This window comes from Aythya ferina (assembly GCF_964211825.1).
Source record: "Aythya ferina genome assembly, chromosome: 13".
Lineage (NCBI taxonomy): Eukaryota > Metazoa > Chordata > Aves > Anseriformes > Anatidae > Aythya > Aythya ferina.
In genome coordinates this window covers 17590582-17610181 of record NC_140311.1, presented here as the reverse complement: position 1 = coordinate 17610181, position 19600 = coordinate 17590582, and the positions used below count along the sequence as shown (strand labels likewise).

The following is a 19600-nucleotide window of genomic DNA, read 5'->3' as shown; positions in this document are numbered from 1 at the left end:
GACCATATAATGCCTTTATTTTATTTAACAGAGGTAAAACACAGTGCCTAATCTTTCCTTTCTCGTTACTGTTCAACCCAGGGTTGAAAGGATCCCAAGCTTCTGTGTTTGGGAGCTCTCTTACGTTTGTTGGATAAATTTATATACGTTTCAACCTCCTACATCACGTCAGCCACTATGATATGCAAATTATTTACCAAGGTGTTATGTTAAAGTGAAGTAGGTCGGAAATAGGTCCAAGTTGTCCACTGGAAATAGGTCCAAGCCTCTCTTCATGCAGTTTCAGATCCCAGCTCCTCAACAGATAGTGCTCGTGATCTCCAGTACTTATAGCTCTCAGCAGCTCCTTTAGTTTCACATGTAAAACTCATTATACAGAGTCTCAGATGGTGGTTATCCTTCCCACCAGCAGCTGAAACCCAAAGAAATTCTAAGCCCACTTTGGGCAGCTGCCAAAAGTGTTGCTTCTGGCTATGGGTGACTCCCCATGTCCCACAGAAACCTGTGGCTGTGTCAGGAGTTGAAACCAGTTCTCTCAAGTTGCAGCCTGGTGCTCTAATTACTCTTTTCCTTGTTCTATGACCTGGCATTTTTTATCACAGCGGATCTAATTTTCTGACCAGCAGCAGATGTCTTGAGTCATTAAGATTTCAAGATCAAAGATATTAAGGGCAGGCTTGTTTTTTCTCTATCTGAATCTGTGTCAAGGGGACAGAAGGGTGTTCTCTAGTGTATACTTTAATGGAATAAGCAATGAGGGGGATGCTGTGCTTGCCCATGTGTGCCTGGGAGCCTGTCCTGGAGTGCTTAGTATGAGATGCTAGCATAAGAAAAGTGTCCTTTAAAAGGAGCTCTGAGAAGGGCACAGGAGGACACACTGGGCCTCATTGTCAAGTTCTCCAGCATGTAACTGCACTGCCTCCTCTTTCAGTTCCCCTTCCCACCCAGAGGACAACCTATTCATTTGTAGAGCTACAAAAGCTTGGCCTCATCTCACCGCATTTGGCTCATCTTCCTGCTGTATGCGCACAGTAGTACATGGGTGGGCGACCTCATTTGAGAGTTGATTTCATTACAGATCCGCTGTGTTGCTCCCTTCACATATCGCATAGTTATCTTCTTCCCTGATGAGGACTTCTTAATTAAAGCATGAACAATTTGTGGCAGAACAGCGTCTTCCAAAGATTTTCTTTCCTGAGTGCACAAATGCATTGTTCTCCAAAGACCAGGCTGGTAAGATATTAATCAAGACCCTATTAGTGCATCCTGGTGGGTCAGCTTTCTAAGCAGTATTGCAAGAATCATAACTTACAGACTGATTACAGATTTGGCCGTGAACTGTTACTGTATTCCTATCTTCACTGAGAATTTTTCTACTTACTACAGTCAGGCTGCTGTACTGTGTTAATACAAGCTCAGCTTGGCTTTGCTGCCTTGTTTTGCAGCAGAATTGGGGCCGTATATGTCAGAGAAGGGCATCTTTGTCTCTCCTCCTGTTCCCAGGGGAGGGCAACTATGTTCCCCTGTGTTCCCCTGCCTGTGGGAAGAAGGTCTTTTGATTGCTCTGGTGCTCCCTGACAAAAGGCTCAGCAGTTCTACAGTGATCCTTGTATGCCAAGAGCACCATGGCCACATCAGTGCGGTGCTGCAGCAGCCAGCCATGCAATGCACCCGTTCTGCCTTCGGGACCCAAGCTAGAGCTGCAGGGCTGTGCAGCTCAGCTCTCTGCGCTGTATCCCACTGTCTGATGTACACAGGCTCTTAATCACGTCTCCTACATCCATATTTTCTTAAGCTTTTAAGATAACTAAAGATGCAGGTCAGCTGAATGGGACTGATAAAGCACTGATATAATTAAAGTGCTGCCGCCAGGGCGTTCAGACCACTAATGTGTTTTTGCAGCTCCCAGGAGGACCGAGTGCTCATATCATTTGGATGTCTCTGGTTTTGAAGGTCGACAAGACACTGACTGATGACTGATGTGTTGCCTGAAGATCAGCAAGCAGCCAGCCTGCAGTTACCACCTCTGAGAGAAACTTTCAAAATCACAAAATTTTATGGCATACAGTGAAAAGAGACCAAACTCACAGTTTGTTGTTCTGGGCTCAGGAAGACCAAGATCTGAACACAGATGCTGAGCATCACTTCCAGTGATCTAAAGTCCTTCTCTGATTGACTGTCAGTCTCCACACAGCGTTAGAAGCAGTGAAACTGCTGTGAAACCTCAGTGCTGCGTGAGTGGCAGCTTGTGGCACTGAATGGACGTGCTGCCAGGGACCTTCGGAAATAACCTTTTCCTCTTCAGCTCCAGTTGCGTTCCTGGCTGTCACTCTGTCACGGTGGCTAGAAGAACAGAAGTTTAACCACCTTAATGGCACTTCCCATGACTGCATTTGGGTGCTAAAAGCACGCTCTGAACACTTGAATTAGAAGATGACATACGCATCATGGCTGGAGCACGGTTGTCAGAAGAAAACAACTCAAATCTTTTCCAAACAGCTGTTCAACTGCCAACACTCATTTGGGCACACTGACTGGGAAGACCTATGCTTAAAATAAATGGGCTTCCAGCACAAGTGATTTATTTTGACTTATTTAGCATCCTTTGCTGTCTCTTGTGTATACCGCTGCTTTGCACCACATCAGCGTCCCAGCTGGGCTCGAACATACCAGGAGAATGTCCTTGGGAGAAGGTGCTTCTCCACAATGACAAACCACTCCGGCAGAACCCAGCTGTAGCTGGTGGCCTAGAAACTGCAGTTTGGGCAGGGGTGGGGATGAGGGAGGCCAGCGGGAGGGGATGGTCCCACCGGGCCAGCACCGTGTTGCCTACAGTGAGAGGTGCTCCCCTGGGGGCTTTGCAGGCTCCAGTTGTCCTGCTGTATTCAGGCTGTGAGCGGTTCACTGGAGCTGTTCCCCATTGCTGCTTGCTCCATCCAAAGGTAAAACACGTCTTGCAAAATCTTTCATGCTTTTTACCCTCGGGTGGATCAATGGGATTTGAGGTACTTGGTGCCTTATTATTCTACAGTATAACCCCAATGAGCAACGTAAACTGAACCAAAGTGTTTGCATCATTTAACATGTGCTACGCGCAGGTTTGGGAGGAGCAGTCACAGTTGCTGGGAAGTGGGATGTTCCTGGGATCTCAGGGAGAACAGATTAATGTAAAACTTTGATGGGAATTTTGAAACTCGGTAGACCTGCTTGTGAATAAAAAAAATACAAATCAATAATGAGTGATTGTTGTTATTTTCAGTGTCAAAGATGTGTATGTGGTAATTGAAAGCATACTGCATAAAACATCACTCCTGCTCCCTCACACATAAACAGCTGATAATCTTCTAAGACCTAACACAAGGAGACCATCTGTAATTCAACACGCCACTCAGAGACTTACTTATTGAGTAAGTGAGTCTTACTTACACAGAGTATTACTTATGTTAGCAATATTGTAAATACAGGGCTGAAAGCCTAAGAATTTCAAATCATTGGACTTCTCTTATTTATTTTGGGGGCTGTAAGATTAAATATTACAGATCTGGTGCCTTTAGAGAAAAGAAAAAAAGAAAAAAAAAAAAAAGGAAAAAAAAAGGCACTTTTTCCAGTGGACTCTTTTTTCCAGTGGACTCTTTCTTCCACCTGTTTGTAGGTGTGCAGGACCTGCATTATGGTAAAGGTGAAACTTGCACAAAAAATGTACTTTTGAAGTTTAGGTGCACTTGAGAGAAAGGCCGGGGCAGCAGAGCAGATGGCTGCTGTGGAAGACAAAGGACAGAGCTCAAGCAGCCAGAGAAACTGTGTAAAAGATCTTGATTTGTTGACTCTTAAAGGTGTTTTATTTACAGAAGAGAGAAGATTAAACATCACCACGTAAGCCCAAAGCCATAGAGCTGATGCTACAGCTGTGTTCAGCATTTCACAGAGCTAAGCTGACAGAGCCCAGCCAATGTTCTATTCCCCTTGGTCTGGCTGCCATACTTTGGGCTGGAATTTAAGGCCAGCGACCACAGAAAACTTGGATCATGTGCAGCTGGCAAGTCTGACAGGCAAAAAGTGTGTTTCCTTTGATTAGAACCATATTGTACAGCAAGCCATGGCTGAGCATCGAGTAATGGAGATTAGGTCAAGAGACCAGCCAAAGGTTTCCCAACCAGGCCAAAGCATCTATTTCTGTCCTAACAACTGACACCGCATGGGGCCAGCGTGCTTCAACCTAGAGCTTTTGGAAGCAAACACTGGTTTGCTGCTCTGGAGAAACATTATATTCATGGATACCTGACAAACAGTTCTGTATAGATCTGGGCTGTTGTAGCAGGAAGGCTGGACACTGGAGACTTAATTTTGCTCTTGTTTACATGTCTGTAAACCTGGAGTAATTCCATACGTGTCAGTGGGATTTGTGCTAAGACAGCAGCAGCATTTCCACTGGTTGACAGTGCTGGTTGTTGGTACAACACTATGCCCATCCAGACTTCTGCCTAATACTATCTAGAACCCCGGAATAGCTGCAATGGATGCATACAACTATAGGACGGTTTTAAACCTGCCATTTTCAGCACATATTCCATAGGCAGGAGCACTAACTCTTACGTTATTTCTTGACCTCATCTAACACGTAGCCACAAGAAAAGACAGCAGCGTGTTTTGTTTGCTCTTGGGGTGCATAAAGACACAAGCAGAGCATTTATTTTCTCAAGTACTTTTTCTGCCTTTCTGTTAACATTTGCTTCAGTTTCAGTTTATGCGCACTCAGAAAAAGGCTGCTCTCGGGGTGGTGTTTTTTGTTTTTGTTTTTTTTCTACCAGTTTTATTCTGGGAACTGCAATTTTTTTAATGTGGTCTTTCATTGCAAACAGTAGTGTACTGTGTGTGCTGCTTCTGGCCCGTCCAAGCATGGCACAATAATGACAAAGGGGTGCCAGTAACTGGCCAAGTGGGGCGATGTATTGGTTGCCCTGATGATGTTTTGCCAGTTGGCATAGGGTCTCCTCTGGATGTAGAGGGCAAAGAGCACAGCCCTCTTTGGGCTGAAATGCAATGACCACAGGGGAAAATAAATAAATAAATAAAAAATGTATAAAGGTCTCCATCTAAGCATGAAACGTTGGAAGAACTTGAGCTCTTTCATGGCAGCCTGATCTACAGCAGGGATGGTGAGAGCTGGCTCAGCACACTCACTTCAAATTCTGCAGATGCGAAGCAGAAACAGATAGCAAAGTGGCTTGTACCATATAATTAAATGAGGAGGCTTGAGCCTTATTATCATTTTTCAGGCTAACAAGGAAGAATGTTATTGTCTTCACTGTGGTTCTGACAGGGCAGATGTGAAAGAACTTGGACCTTTTTCAGGCCTGTGTGGACAAACACAACATCTCTCTCAAATCTCACCAAACCTCCCGAAGCTAGTGTGAGGCTGAACAGGCCTTGCTGTTGAGACCTTGATACGATGGAAGAGGTCAGATTAAGGGCCCTGTCTTGCTGGTTTGAATTCACCTTTTTTAACTGAAGTGCTGCACGCAAGGAAAGGACTGCCCTTGGCTGCTCCGGATCTCCTGCAGTGGGTCCCTTTAGTCAGAATGATGGGCCCTCTACAGATCAGGCTTTTCCAGACAGGCAGATGTGGGTCTTGGTTAATTCAGGACAGTCAAATTTCCTCCCCAGTCTTTTTTCTGCTTTTGGGCAAACACAACTGGGACAGATTTAGGGAAGTTGACATATCAAAATGAACAAGTACTGCTATAATTCATAAGCCACAGTTAACACACACTTGCCAAATAAAAGCATCAGAAAGGTTTTATCGGCCTAAATATTGAAACCAAATTTTATTTTTTGAAAATGACATTACACACATCTTGCAAATGTACATTTAGATGAGAAAACAATGAGTAACAAATATTGAGAGCAAAGCTATAAAGTGGACAGGTTCTCTGCTGCATGGCATTGCGTTACAAGAATACTCAGACCTGGGATGGTTATTACAAGTAGTAAAAACAGTTCACAACACCTCACAAAAATGGATTTTTTTCTCTAGAAAGTCAAATCTTCTAACAAAAGGAAATTCTGCTAAAGGAGAAGAGGCATGGGGAATAGATGTGTGGATCTAGGTAGATTTTGTGGTTTTGTGGCAGGGTTTTGAGGGATTTTTGAAGTCCATTTCTTACATCATTGTGAGTGACCACGTCTTTACCAAGCCTTTGACTGTTTTCTGTCCTCCGTTGCCAACAGAACCACAGCTATTAAATAACAAGCCCTGCATACTCAACCCAGGGCTTGGGAGTGTAGAAGAAGGAGCTGCCTGCAGAACCCATAACAAGATAATTCCTATATATCTTCCCCCACCCCCTTCTGCTGTGTAACCAGGAAAATCAAAAAGTGTGTGCAAACTCCGCAAATCAGGGGCCGTGGGACTAGTCCCATCTAAAACAACCAGGAGCAAAAGCCACGGCCAATACACCACGTGCCACGTGCCTCAGCTGCAATGGATCAGCAAGATCTCATCATTTACCAGTGACGCAAACTTCCAAGGATTTAACTTGTTTCCCAGTTAAAGCAGAGGCAACAGGTGACTGTTCTCCATCTGTTTTACCTTGAAAGTTAGAGTCTAATCAAAGTGCCAAGGCAGGGTGCTGTGAGAAATAAGTTCCCCAAGAGAACCTGTTGAGAACTGCTTTTCAAACCTCATTGTATACAATTTCATTTATGCCCAAATCTGTACTTTACAACCACGAGAGAGACAAAGACAGAATAATAGAGAGAGAGGGGGAGACAATCTTTCCAGGAGGAAAGGAAAAGCTAATTAAGAGAAGAGAGGTACAGGACCATGCATTTACTCTCAAAAGCTTGTTCACGAGCAAGCTAACATTTCTAACACTACAACCACTCATCTACATCTGTTTGCTAAGTAATCGAGTTCTACCTACAACTAGGGAGCAGAAGGGTTTTTTATTTTCTTCCCCCTCCCTTTAAAACGTCAATAAAAATGTTTTCTGTACAAGTTGAATGGCACAAAAGGTGGTTAAAATGCTAAGTAACTCACCACAAATGGAGAATGCAAAATTAGTTCAAAACATGCATGGACTGTGTACAGGTAAGCAAGGAATCATTGGCATAAAGCTGCAATATATTACAAGATGATACAGTTGAGATCTTTTGGCATAACCTCTGCTTGTTCTGTCCCTTTAAGTCAATTTCACATAAAACTTCAGAGTAAAGGGAAATCAAGGTATATATCCAAGCAGAAAGTTAACTATGGGCAACACTATTTGTCTGAAGAGAAAAGCATTTCCCCTCCCCTTCCACACACTCCCCCAAAGTACAAAAGTCAACGTAATGCTATGTATAGCACTGCTGCAGGCTTGCCAAAAAGAAAGTGTAGATAGATCCGTTTTAGGAGAACAAAAGCATCATTTAAATTAATAGCTCTTTGTACAATGTCATTAATTAAATACCTTACTATTTAAACAAAACCAAAAGGAAATTTACCAATCCAACAAAATAACAACTCAACCCATACCACCCATGTGTCCTCCAAGGTTATGTACACGGAGTTTAAAGTATACCAGCTAAACTTTAAACCCAGCTGCCCCTCCAACCCCCACCCACTGAATGACAATAGAAAATACATTGTGGTCTCTCAGTTATATTATATTGCAGCTTCGTTATTAATGATGAACTCATACAAACTCAATGAATGACCTAAGACAGTAATCCACGATCAGGTTCCAGTTCAGCTGCTTATCTCCCTCCCTCCACACAACTTCTGGGCAGGTTGGCGGCTCCCCCAGAGCTGCAGAGCGCGGGGCCGTGCGTGAAGGCAGGGCATGCTCTTGGGAGAAGTGTGGCGTGAAGAACTCGGGCTTATGCGATGAGACCCACTTACCCTAGCTTGTGATTATATTTGTGATTAAGAAAATAGGCAAAGGCTAGTAACAGCAAGGTCAGCAAGCTGATACTCCTTTCCTGTGCTTCTAGCTTAGACAGCGTCATGAAATACAGATTATCAAGGAGGGGAATTTGCTATCAGTTCAGAGAACAGATCTGGCTACACAGGTTTCCTCTTTCTAAAAGACCCTGGGTGTGTTTAAATCAATAATCACAGCTGTACTAGTACTGCCACGGTGGTAAAGCTGCTTGGATCACACATCATTTAAATAAGAAGCAAACTAACAACATTTTATGTCAGAATTCAGCATGTAATTATAACTCACAGGCTTTCTTGTTCTTACATTCAATACTTCTGCTTCACCTTATCTATAACACCAATTAACAGTGCAATTAGTTCCCTAGACATTCTTTTTAAGGAGACACATTGTTAGACATCACACTAAATCTGGAAAAAGCTCTTCCATTGTAAAGAGGAATAAAAAAAAAAGAGAGAAAAATAAAAATAAAGCCGTGTGTTGTTCTACAACCTATTGGTGACTGTGTGGTCATCATGACAGGGAGACGGAGCATCACCACATTTCAACTGCCACCAGCAAAGGGAAGTGAATTAAGGACCCATCCATACCTGCTGTGCAATGGTTGGAAGCAGATGGAGAAAAGCAGCCACGCTGGAATTTCCCAAAGCAAAAACGAAAACACAGAAACACTGAATGTTTCACAGGGATTCTCCAAAGGTAAAAATCGTCAGTTCTAGAAGCGGGCCTGGATCCCAGCTGGGGATCCATTTGGCTCATTTACAGACATTTCCTAAGTTTGACTCTGCACGTGCGTTTCTCAGAAAATTGGGGTTTGGAACCAGGACTTAGTTTGGGTCCACCCTGACCAAGAGCCACCAACATGTTTCAGCCTGACTGCACATGCCAGGGGAGTCATTGTGTTCTGCAGCAACCCCCACTGTTCAAATGCAACTCAAGTTAATCTTGATTTCGTATATATAACTGAGGCATGTGTTAGTTGCAAACAGAGATGGAAGAACCAGCCTGGATAGAATCAAAAGCAGCCTTGAGTTTAGATAAGTCACTTAAAAGGAACTGAACCTTCCTTTTTATGTTCAGAGACTTTTGGTGATATTTTTCTCTAAAAACCAAGCCAACCATAAATCTCTATTCTGCTTGGCACTAGTTAGGATTAGGGTGGAAAAATACTGGAAGAAATAGAAATGCTATTTCTAGTTCCATAAATCTGCTGGGCTTGGGGCGTGTCTATTAGTAGACTGAAGCAAGAGAAAGCAAGATAAAGACAATGCTTTTTAGGACTAGAAAACGCAAGGGAAACCATAATTTGCTACTTTCCTTGTTTAATTTCCAATCTTAAAAGTTTTATGGTATTTCAACAAATGAAAGTATTTCAGCTTTAACATTAAAACTATACAAAATCTCTTCCGTATATAACTTCTTATTAAAGACTCATGCAAGAGATCATCTTCTAGCTGGGTTCAATGTGATTTTCTCGTGAAGTCTGCAGCCAGGAAACTGAATCTGCACTTAACTAATCAATCACATGAGAATTATTGACAGTAATCAATCTTTGAAATAGGAGACCAACCTTGGACCAAATGGGTTCAGCTCCCTTAATTACAGAGGAGCTTCTGCCAGTTTTAAGCAACAGAGAATTAGGTGTATTGGGTTTCACTTGTGTATAGAGAATGTCAGAGAATCTACAGAAGCAAAGAGCTGCAATCATTATGAAAAAAAAAAAAAAAAAAAAAAAAAAGAATAAAAAGTCTGAGAGTAAACAGCAAAAAATGCGTTCAAAGAAATCATCTGTTTTGCCTTTTAGGATTAAATTCACAAGCACTGTAACTCCGCTGAATTTAGGAGAAAGATCTCATGAGAAAACTAGTGTTAAACACAAATCTGTTTGTTCAGCACGGCCTTCCTATTGATTTATTGAACGCAACAGCTCTCACATCTGTGGTTAGGGATTTCATGGACAAGATCATCATCAGACCTTCTGCCTGCACAGCAGTTCACGTTAACCTGCTCCATGAGCCTGTCTTGGCTTATCACCCTGATGGCAAGAGGGTTGCCACTTCTTCCAGAATTTGCTGGGCTCCATGGGAAGGGCCGGGAGGTTCAGATATGCCCTCATTATTCTCTCATACATGTCTTAAAATTCCCTAGTGTGCCAGGCCCGTCCTCCTCTGAGCCAGGGCATGCTGATTAATATCTATTTCTGATCTAATAAGGAGGAATAAAAATAAAACCAAACCACCAGATGATGCTGTCATTCATCAAAGGGCTGGATTTTCCCCTGTACCCTTTTAGGGATGACACGGACATCCACAAGCCAGCAGGGGAGAAAAACAGGGACAGGGGAGGAACTTCAAACCAAGATCTCCTGCCTGCAGCCAAGTGTGGCCTTATTTCTGCCGTGGGAGTGGGACACCCAGTGTTGTGGCAGACAGCCTGCATCCTGGCTTAGATACCTGCACGGACAATAATTCCCTCACCATGCAGCCAGGAACCCCTGCTGCTTTTCCATCCAGGCCCAAGCTGTAGATCCTCAGCTCGCCCCAGCCTCCCTTTTTGTTTCTCCCTGAAGTTTCTTGGCTCTCATCTTTTTTTATTCCCATTCATCAGTGGTGTTGATGTTTCCAGTGCTCTGCCTCATGCTCTCCCTTCCATTTGATTTTCTGTGAAGTTAAAGCTCATTTCATCGCTCAGTAAATATCTCCCAACAAATGCCCCCTACCACTCCTCTTGGAAACAAGTCTTTTTTTTTTCTTTGTTTACCATGACACTGGCCATCATGGCATCTTTCTCGAGTGGTGCCAGCTTTCCTTTTTCAGCTGACAGACTCTAATTGCTGCAAAGATTTGTTAATTCCCTTTGGGAATCCTCCTGCTTCAATTGTCAGAGTGGCAAACTGTCAGACCTAGGCAAGCTGTAAACTGGCTTCAGAGCCATGAGTTACAGTTCAGTGAGTTATAGAGCAAGAGCCAGAACTGCTTAGCTGAACTAAGTGCATCAAGCAACGGAGACTGAAAGGCACCTCTTTCCCATGAAGCTATCTGGCGATGAACACTTTCTAAATAAGAAAACTTTCAACAACAGGCCCACTGTTTTCTTGGTAGAAGGCCCTGAAATCATTAGACTCGTTCATCGTTTACAAAGCCATGGCCCTCATTTGGGATGGTAACGTGCATTGCCCCTTGCTATGTACATGTACATGCAACAAAAAAAGGAGCATCAGGGGACTTTATTCAGGCCAGAGGTGGCAGCTCCAGGTGAGGGAATTTGGTTGTTGGATGTAGCCTTGCTCTCAGGAGCATTGCTGGCTCCTCCATGGCTTTGGGGGGAACTAGAAACGTGCATCTGTCTTTCACCGTGAGTAAAATAATGAAGCATTTTTACACCACAGCTTCGAGAGACCTAGACACTTGTGAAGGACAATGCCCCATAATGTACTTTAATACAATTTTCAGACTTCACTCTTGTGCTAGCTCTTCTGTAGCTCTTTGTACGAGCTGATCTCACAGCACCTTACAGACAGAGGTTAAGGACTGTGGTTAGCTCTTTATCCACTGGGACACCATGGCACAAGGAGAACTGATCTGCCCACGGTTATGCCAAAGACCAATGGCTCTGAAATCCCTGTGCTGCAGTCATTAGGTTTGATTCTCATTTGCTCCGAAGTTCATCTAGTGGATGAAAATTGGTGTCGGTGTTTCTAACCTTCTCTAAACAGAATGTCCTGACAGATGGATCATGGTCTGTGACCCCAGAGTTCTGCATCTTCACCTGCAGAAAGAGAACCCCTACCCCACCCTGCAACTAGGGTTCTGTCAGAACAGCTGTGCAATGACATTGCTGAAAAAAGCCTTTCCATCCATCCACTTACAGTCTCTGAGCATCTCCCTGTTCACACTACTTTTTTTTTTCTTTTTTTTGTCAGCTTAGCCCAGACCTGAAAACATGAAATTACTCTTTTTGTTTCTGTCCAGAGGGGAAAAAACAAAACAACAAAATCCGAAGGGGTCTATGGGCATGCTGTCCTCAGTCTTTTGCAAAGAGGGCTGGTGAAGAATACCTGAATAACAGTATTGATGACTTATGCAGCAGAACCCAAGCTCAGCCCCATCGATGTAGAGAGACACAGGGCTCAGCTTTAACATTTCCTGAGATAGCATGGAGAGGCCTGCTCAGGTTCATATGGATGGGACAGAGGCATCAGCCAGAAGAAATCCATGATCCTGGAGACAGTCACCTTCAAGAGCTAGTTACATAAATGTGAGATGGGCTAACCATCTCATGAAGCTCAGGAATCAAGCAGTCTGTCCTGTCTGCTTTTGACAAGGCCATTTTACCTAGGCCTTGCTGGGCACACGTGTAGTTCTGCTTCTGATGCCCAAAGCATGTTGGAAGGCACTTAAAGACTTAACCTCCTTGGTCTCAGTACACCAAGGTGGTCTTTCAGCTGGACCTCTTCTAAGGTATCTTGTATAAAGCACTAATCCTGTTGCCTGGACTGACATCACACTGTCTATATAAACAGAAAAAGATCTTCATCCTGTGCCGTTCATTTATTTCTACAAACAACATTACCAGTCCCAAATACTATTTTGACTTTCTTCCATCAGCAACCAGAAAAATAACTTCAAGCTGAAACTACCACTAAAGAAACCATGTCGTTCTGTCCTGGTCATGATCAGCACCTTGTGTGTGGTAAACGCACCTCTCTGTAGCTTTTCTCTGGTTGTGGATTGTCTTAGCTTGAGGAGACACTTTCTGGACTAACTTTATACTTAATTTACTTGGCTATCTTTTCTTCCTTTCTCTAAAAACAATTCTGCCTCTACTATAGTCAAAGACAACTCTCCAATTGCCCTGAATGGACGTGGGGTGCCACTGAGGTCAGTGGCAAAATACACCCGTGCTCTTACTACAGTGAAGAAGGCTCATGGTGTAGGGTCCATACCATGCCTCTGTAGAGAGGGTGCAATTCCAGGGATGGCTGTCACTGGAACCATGTCTCTTTAGGGACTCTGCATGGTGTTACAGAGCAATTTCACCAGGTTTTATTTAACTTGCAATAAGACCAGCACTGAGCTCAAAGACGTGAAAAAGCAAACACAAGGCATCCTATAAAATGTCATCAGTATCCATTTCAATAACAGGAAATGAACGCTTTTATACCAGTATTTCCTATTAGAAATGCCTGGGTGTAACACTGTTTTGCTGTAAGCCACAAGTTTTGGTCCTAATTCCCTTTTTTCCTTTCAAAAGCACTGTTCAAGGAAATGAGAGAAATAACATCTAGACTGTGTGTGATTCTTCGCATGCATATTTGTGTTAGCTAAATGAGAAAGGGAGATGTGGAAGTTCTTTTCTAAGTAGAATTATTTTTCTGTTGCCTATGAAAATAACAGAGTTAAGTGTTTCCACATTCTGACAAGACTGTAAATTGTGTGCAGATACTGGAAACACAGACAATGGTAAGCAAAAGCTATTTCCACCTCCCTCTGCAGAGCGGACCAAGGTAGAATTCCATTACCAAACTCTTTCAAAATTACGTCAAGGAATAGAGACTGGGTTGGGTATCTAGCTGGTAGAACTGAATTAACTCAGAGGGGACTTCAACTCAGAAATTTCAGAATATAAATGTTTTACAAGTGACAAAAATCCTAACGCTCAAGAATTTTGCTGCATTGTCCTCATGTTCTCCAGTCAAGACCATCACTGAAGGTATGAATGTGAAATACATCAGTCTCTCAGTGCTTGGAGGATTGCTTTAATTCCCTCTTAATGATTATGTGTCTGAAATAGGTATTTTTACTGTTTTGTATGCAAATCTGTTAGAATATACTGGATATTGAATAAATAAAGGCAAATTTCAAAGAAACAAAGCTCCGTACCACTTTAAGAGTCTCTCCAGTTTGTTTTTAAATACTGTATTGTTTTAAAACAATATAGTCTTAGTGATTCAATTAATCTCTGAAAACACTAAAGGCAGCCTCATGAGGGAAATTAGACAGGGTTTTTATAGCAGAATTAATATGGCAAATCCTCATATCCTGTGGTGTTTTATGTGCTTGTAAAAGTAGAAAAAAATATAAAAAGTAAACTCTGGAGTATACGGTGGAATTACTATCATGTGCTCCAGGATCTCTCATAAGGTCTGGAATTATTATAATATATTGAAACTAATTCCTAATTTATTCCAGTTCAGGAAAGCCTTCTGACCAAACCCAAGCTTACATCTCGTGAAAAATCAACAGGAGTAAAGCATGTACTAAAATTTAAGCATGTCTTTAACTTCTTTCCTGAATCAGGGCTGTACCTATATTTAAATGACTAAGGTATGATGCCTGTGCATTGTTTCTCTTTGTATTCAAATCTATCTTAGGGATCCTACAAAGCCAAAGATACCTAATGGTGAATGTACTCTACATTCCACATGCATTTCTGTACAAGAACTCATGCAATATTGGCATTAATACAGACTTAACTCTATGTTACAGCTGAAATCCTCACTGACTTCTACTGCCCAGGCATTTCTACCTAGAAAATTGCTTTTTAAAACTGGGGAGTTTGACCTCATACCCTGTTTTCTTTGTGGCTTTTGCTGGTTTGAATGGCTATTTCTCCCACTGAAGATTCTTTTTTCTTCTTCTTCTTTTAGGCCTTTTCAAGTTCCCATGCTAGTCCCCTGAAGGAATTACTGGGCTCAGCCCCGCCCCAGGATGATACTTGTGCAAACAAAACTCTACTCCCAAGGCAGCACTCGCAGGATCAGGTTTTAGATATGTCACTAGGTACAGCTCAGGAAGACCTAACATTCTTCAGCATGCTCTACAAGGAAGAGCATCTTTACATAACCAAATGCTACTTGTGGCAGGAAGAAACGGAACCACCTCTCAACAACCATCTTTCCATCCAAAGGTTCATTCGCCCTTTGGCATCCTGCTTTATCTTACATGTATACAAACTGAACTCATGGATTTTGGATGAAAGCACATTTTGGACTCTTTTCATACCACCATCAGCTCTAGCACTTCAGTCTGCTTTTGGATATCAAAGATTTAGGTTTTCTTGGTGGACCTGTGGTGAGTGTCCTATACTGAGTAGTAAGAGAACCTAAATCTAATTTCATGGCTGGTCTCCTGGGTTAGGGAGGACTCACAGGAAGGTGGCAGGACATGCTGTCCCTGGCTGTGAAGGGAACAGCCTGTGTCACTAAGTGACACCTCCGACTGGAGTCCAAGTCCATCATCTCTTAACAGGCAGAGTCATGACTATTAGTCAGGGTCCCTGGAAGGGCAGAAACTGGGGAGAGACTCAGATTTCCATCAGCAGAACAGAGGCGAGGGTAAAAGCTTGTTAAATTATTTGTCTCACTAAAGCTTTTGTTAAGACAAAAGCTCTAATGAATAATATTGTTGGCATAACCTTGGCCTTTGATATCCTGGTACTTTAAAAGCCAAATTTCTCAAGACTGGTGTCTACAGTAGCACCTAGCAGATTAAACAGCCAAAAATTAGCACCCATAACCAAATCTGCACCCAGAACAGTTGAGCACCTTCTGTTAGAGGATCTGAAAGCACTTGACAAATGTTAACCAACATTTGGACTCACAACCCCCAGTGAGGTAGAGCAGTATTATCCCCGTAGGGACGGATAGACCTATTGAGGCACAGAGTTACTAAGAGACCTGCCCCTGTCCAGACACTAAATCTAGGAGTGCCAAAGCTCGAATGAAGGCGTCCTGACTACTGCACCTATGCTTGGTCCACAATACCATCCTTTCCCCCACACACTCCAGAGCTTCAACATGAGCCTCTAGCCTTTTGAACTGAAACCAGAATGCTATATACAACAGGTGAAATGTTCATTTAGCAGTCGCATAGTCAGCAAATTACTCAATTCAATGAAGTTATTTGTGGGCACCAACGATTTCTTGTGCAAAACTCTGTGTGTAAATGATCATGCACTAAAACTACAGGGTGCAAATTTGGTGCATAACTCTTACCCCGTGGTAATTCCCGATTCTGTCCTCTCTCAGATGCATCTTTTTTAAGTTGCCTTATATATGTCATCACATATAAAGACACAGCCTGCACAGATTGTTTCATACCAGCAGTGCAAGCAAACAAAATGTGGAGTGGCTTTGGGAACAACCCAGCATTCATATAGCATCAAACATCACAACATTATAATTCATTCTAATCACAAGGGGTTGCAAGAGAATAAGGAGTAGGTGTATACATTGAAACAAAGGCAAATAGAGCAACAAAGAAAGATTTGATTGCACGGACTTCATTTAAGTAAAGTTCTGTAATAATCAGTTTTATCGAAAGCTTATTCCATGAGAAAGAGAGGCAATGCCAGCTAGCCTATGACAAAGCTTCGGCGTAGTAAAAACCACCAGCCCTGCGTGAATAGATGAACTTTGCATTCTGTAGGAGTCATTACTGATTAATAAAAGCGAAAGGTTTCTCTAAATACAATAAGTTTGCTTTTATCAGATAGAAGAGTTTCTTAAAATACGTGTTTTTGAACACCACAAAGTTCTGTTTGTTATATAAGTAGAGAATCTGGCCATAGTTATGAATACTGAAGTGTAAAAAACCAAATACATAGTCTTAAACATTACAAAAACTATCAAAACATTCAATATTTTGAATTAACTTTTTTTTCCCCTACAAGTGTCTGTTTTGGCAGTGATGACAAGTTTTCTAAACTGATTTGTTGTTATTACTGTTCTGCAGTTGTTGGTTGGTTTTTTTTGTACATTTTTCTGAATGTGTTTTTTTAAACAAAACAAAATTACCAGCTTTTATAAAAAAGAAGGAGCTTGAATCCTTACTCCCAAAACACAGATACAAGGTTTTCCTTTATAAAAAGTGTATTGATTTTTTTTGCTATAAAAAGCGACCTATAGGATGTCAGACCTGAAAACAAATTTTCACAGTGTTTTCAGTGTTGGCTGTTCAAAAGGCATTACTGTTATAAACAGAGATAGAGAGATACCATAGGGTAATTATAAAAATTTGTTACCAGCTAATAGTGTCTTTGGACCATATGTGAAAGCTCTTCAGCTCCAGAAACTGTTTTGTTTTGTTTTTATTTTTATTTTTATTTTTTTGATTAATCATTTAACAAATCCCAGAATTTTAATATCTGAACAATCACTCTTGCACTAACCTTACTTAGCATCTCATGCAATCATTCCTAAACTCGTCCAAGCTTCTGCTGGCATATTAAGCATCAAAATAATAAGTCATTTCCCTTCCTGCCCTGTAACAATAAAAACAGTACTAGTTAGTATGCAGGTTCTAAAATCAGAGCTACAAATGAGGAGCAGGTGAGCAAGCAAATGTTGGCAGTCTGGACAGGTAAAGAATAGAATGTGCTTTACTTGAGCTTTCAAATTGGTCAGCAAAAAATTGATTTGCCCCATACCAGGAGGAGCTACTTTACTATCATTAGGAAAATTACATATTTGCAGCAGCAGAAGAAATAATAGAATAAAATGGGAAGTACACAGGATCGTTGGCATACTGGCCCAAAATTGCTGGCAATATCCATTTTGCATCCCTATTAGAAGAATGGTATCCCTCTATCTCTATAGACTGGCAAGTGTTGGTTTGTGGCACAGAGGATAAATCACAGAAAAAAAATGACATATAACTGTGTGTCCTTTGTCTGATTTGAAAGCACCAGTCACCTATCTGCTTATTTTGGCAGAAGTACTCTACTGTATCTTAAACATAGCTCGCAATATGGACAATTATCTTCATGTCGCTTTACATGGAATCTCCAAGGGAATCAGAGTCATCCAAAGACAGAGGCAGATACAAGTCCTGTGGGAAGAAAGAAAAAAATGTTAACTCACACAATCGTTTTCCACTTCTGGTCATGCACAAGGAGACAGTCAAGTGGTCCAGCTCTGCGCAGCTGAGGGGACAGTGTGGAATTCTCATGCATTGGTTACTGGATAGTTATCCAGTTAGATCAAGGCAAAAATCAAGGCAGGTTACTTGCACAGTGGAGCAGGTGCACCTTGGTACCAAAAGAAAGATGACTGTTTAATGAAAAGTTTGAGAAGAATTTTTTTTATCGCTTCTGGATCAATGTGTCCATTGCAGTACATGCATGAAAGAACAGAATCTTTCCTTAAACAGGTCTCACTGAACTTAAGTCCACAATAACAAGTCTTACCTTTATTTGACAGCTACCCTTAGGACAAATCTCTAGGAATATCACCTTTTGTGATTTATTCTTTATTTTACACCATTTCTGATTGTTCAGAAGGGTTAAGAACATAATCCCAAGTATATTCATTGGATCAAACACTGAATATAAACCTTTTTCAAGGTCTCTTTCTGGGTAACCATCTTATTCCACTTCTTTGAAGTTTTGCATGGAACTAGGTATACCACCATCCTAAGGACTAAAGCTCTCTTTGGACTTTTTTGAACCTTGACATCACCCCCCCACACACACACATCCCCTCCCCCTGCAATAACTGAGCAAAATGAAGCAAAGCACAAATACACAGAAAGGGAATTCACAGCCATCTTGATATAAGACAAGGTAAAATATGACTTGGTGGTGAACTCATTCTAAGCATTTACCATTTGAGCTTTAGGGGAAAAAGAGAAAAGTGATTTCATCATAAGTGGAAAATTGCTCCTGGGAGGAAAACAATGATGCATGAATATTCTGGGAACCTAAAATGCTACATTCATGTTTTCTGATTGGCTTAATTTAGCTCATAGATGGATTGGCTTTGCCCTCAGCAGTCACCATCTATTATAAATGTTCTACGGCCTTCACTGGAAAGATCCTAAGTCAGCCAGCTGAAAACATACATAAAATGTTATAGGTGAGCTTTACTCATCTTTACTAGAAAGCCAATCCTAATCTCCAAAGCCCTGAATGAGACAGTGTTGAGAAAGTATTTTAGGTCCTTGGTTGCTGAAGCAAGGGATGCAGTTTGCAGCACTACTTTCATTGAAATACACACAAGCAATTGCTGAGTGCAGACCATGGGCTTGATTCTGTTCTTGATTATAAATTAATAATAAATTTGAAAGCACTGTGTTAAACTTGGTGCATGTCCTTAGACTTCAAGCTAAGCAGCTGAGACCAGTGTGAAATCCTAGGGGGGGGAAAAAAAAAAAAAAAAAAAAAAAAAAAAAACACCTGATTTCATCTGGATTAAGCTATGCCTTTGTTAAAGGAAGGGTGAGTGACTACAGCCTCTCCATATGTTGGGAATATTTTAAGGATCTGATTTTCGAGAAGCCAAAAGTCCACCCCAGGCTCTCCCAATGCCATTCAGTCCTATGTCCAAAGTCCTCATGCTAGAGATGTAGTCCAATGCCCACTGGACTTCTGGGGATTCTTCACATTGACTTCTCTGTGCTTTGTGCCACCATCGTAACAACTGCAGTTCAGCTTCTGCTACCACTCCTTGCTTTGAGGTAAACCATAATCCTCAAACAAAATCAGCTCGGCTTGTGCAATCTAGCTCACAGGGGATGGCATGTGGCTAGCTGACTGCAAAACCTCACCACCACCAGAATTTTTTAATTACTCTTCCAGAATTTCAAGGCAATGCTTTTAAAATCATGCTCAGGCTGAGGTACATTCTGATTACTAAAGCAGAAATCCCACTGACCTTCATTGTACTTAAGTTTACATCC

General features: G+C 41.8%; 1 protein-coding gene across 9 annotated transcripts in view; it reads right to left on the bottom strand.

Annotated features, from left to right (window-relative positions):
- Positions 1–5795: 5795 nt before the first annotated feature.
- The window catches only part of DCX (doublecortin), a 119719-nt gene continuing 105914 nt past the window's right edge, over positions 5796–19600 (bottom strand). For all 9 annotated transcript variants that reach the window (XM_084535093.1, XM_084535092.1, XM_084535090.1 and 6 more), the window contains one exon: positions 5796–17752. In XM_084535093.1, the coding sequence (XP_084391219.1) occupies positions 17696–17752 (57 nt within the window). In that variant the 3' untranslated portion in view covers positions 5796–17695. The remainder of the gene's footprint in view (positions 17753–19600) is intronic.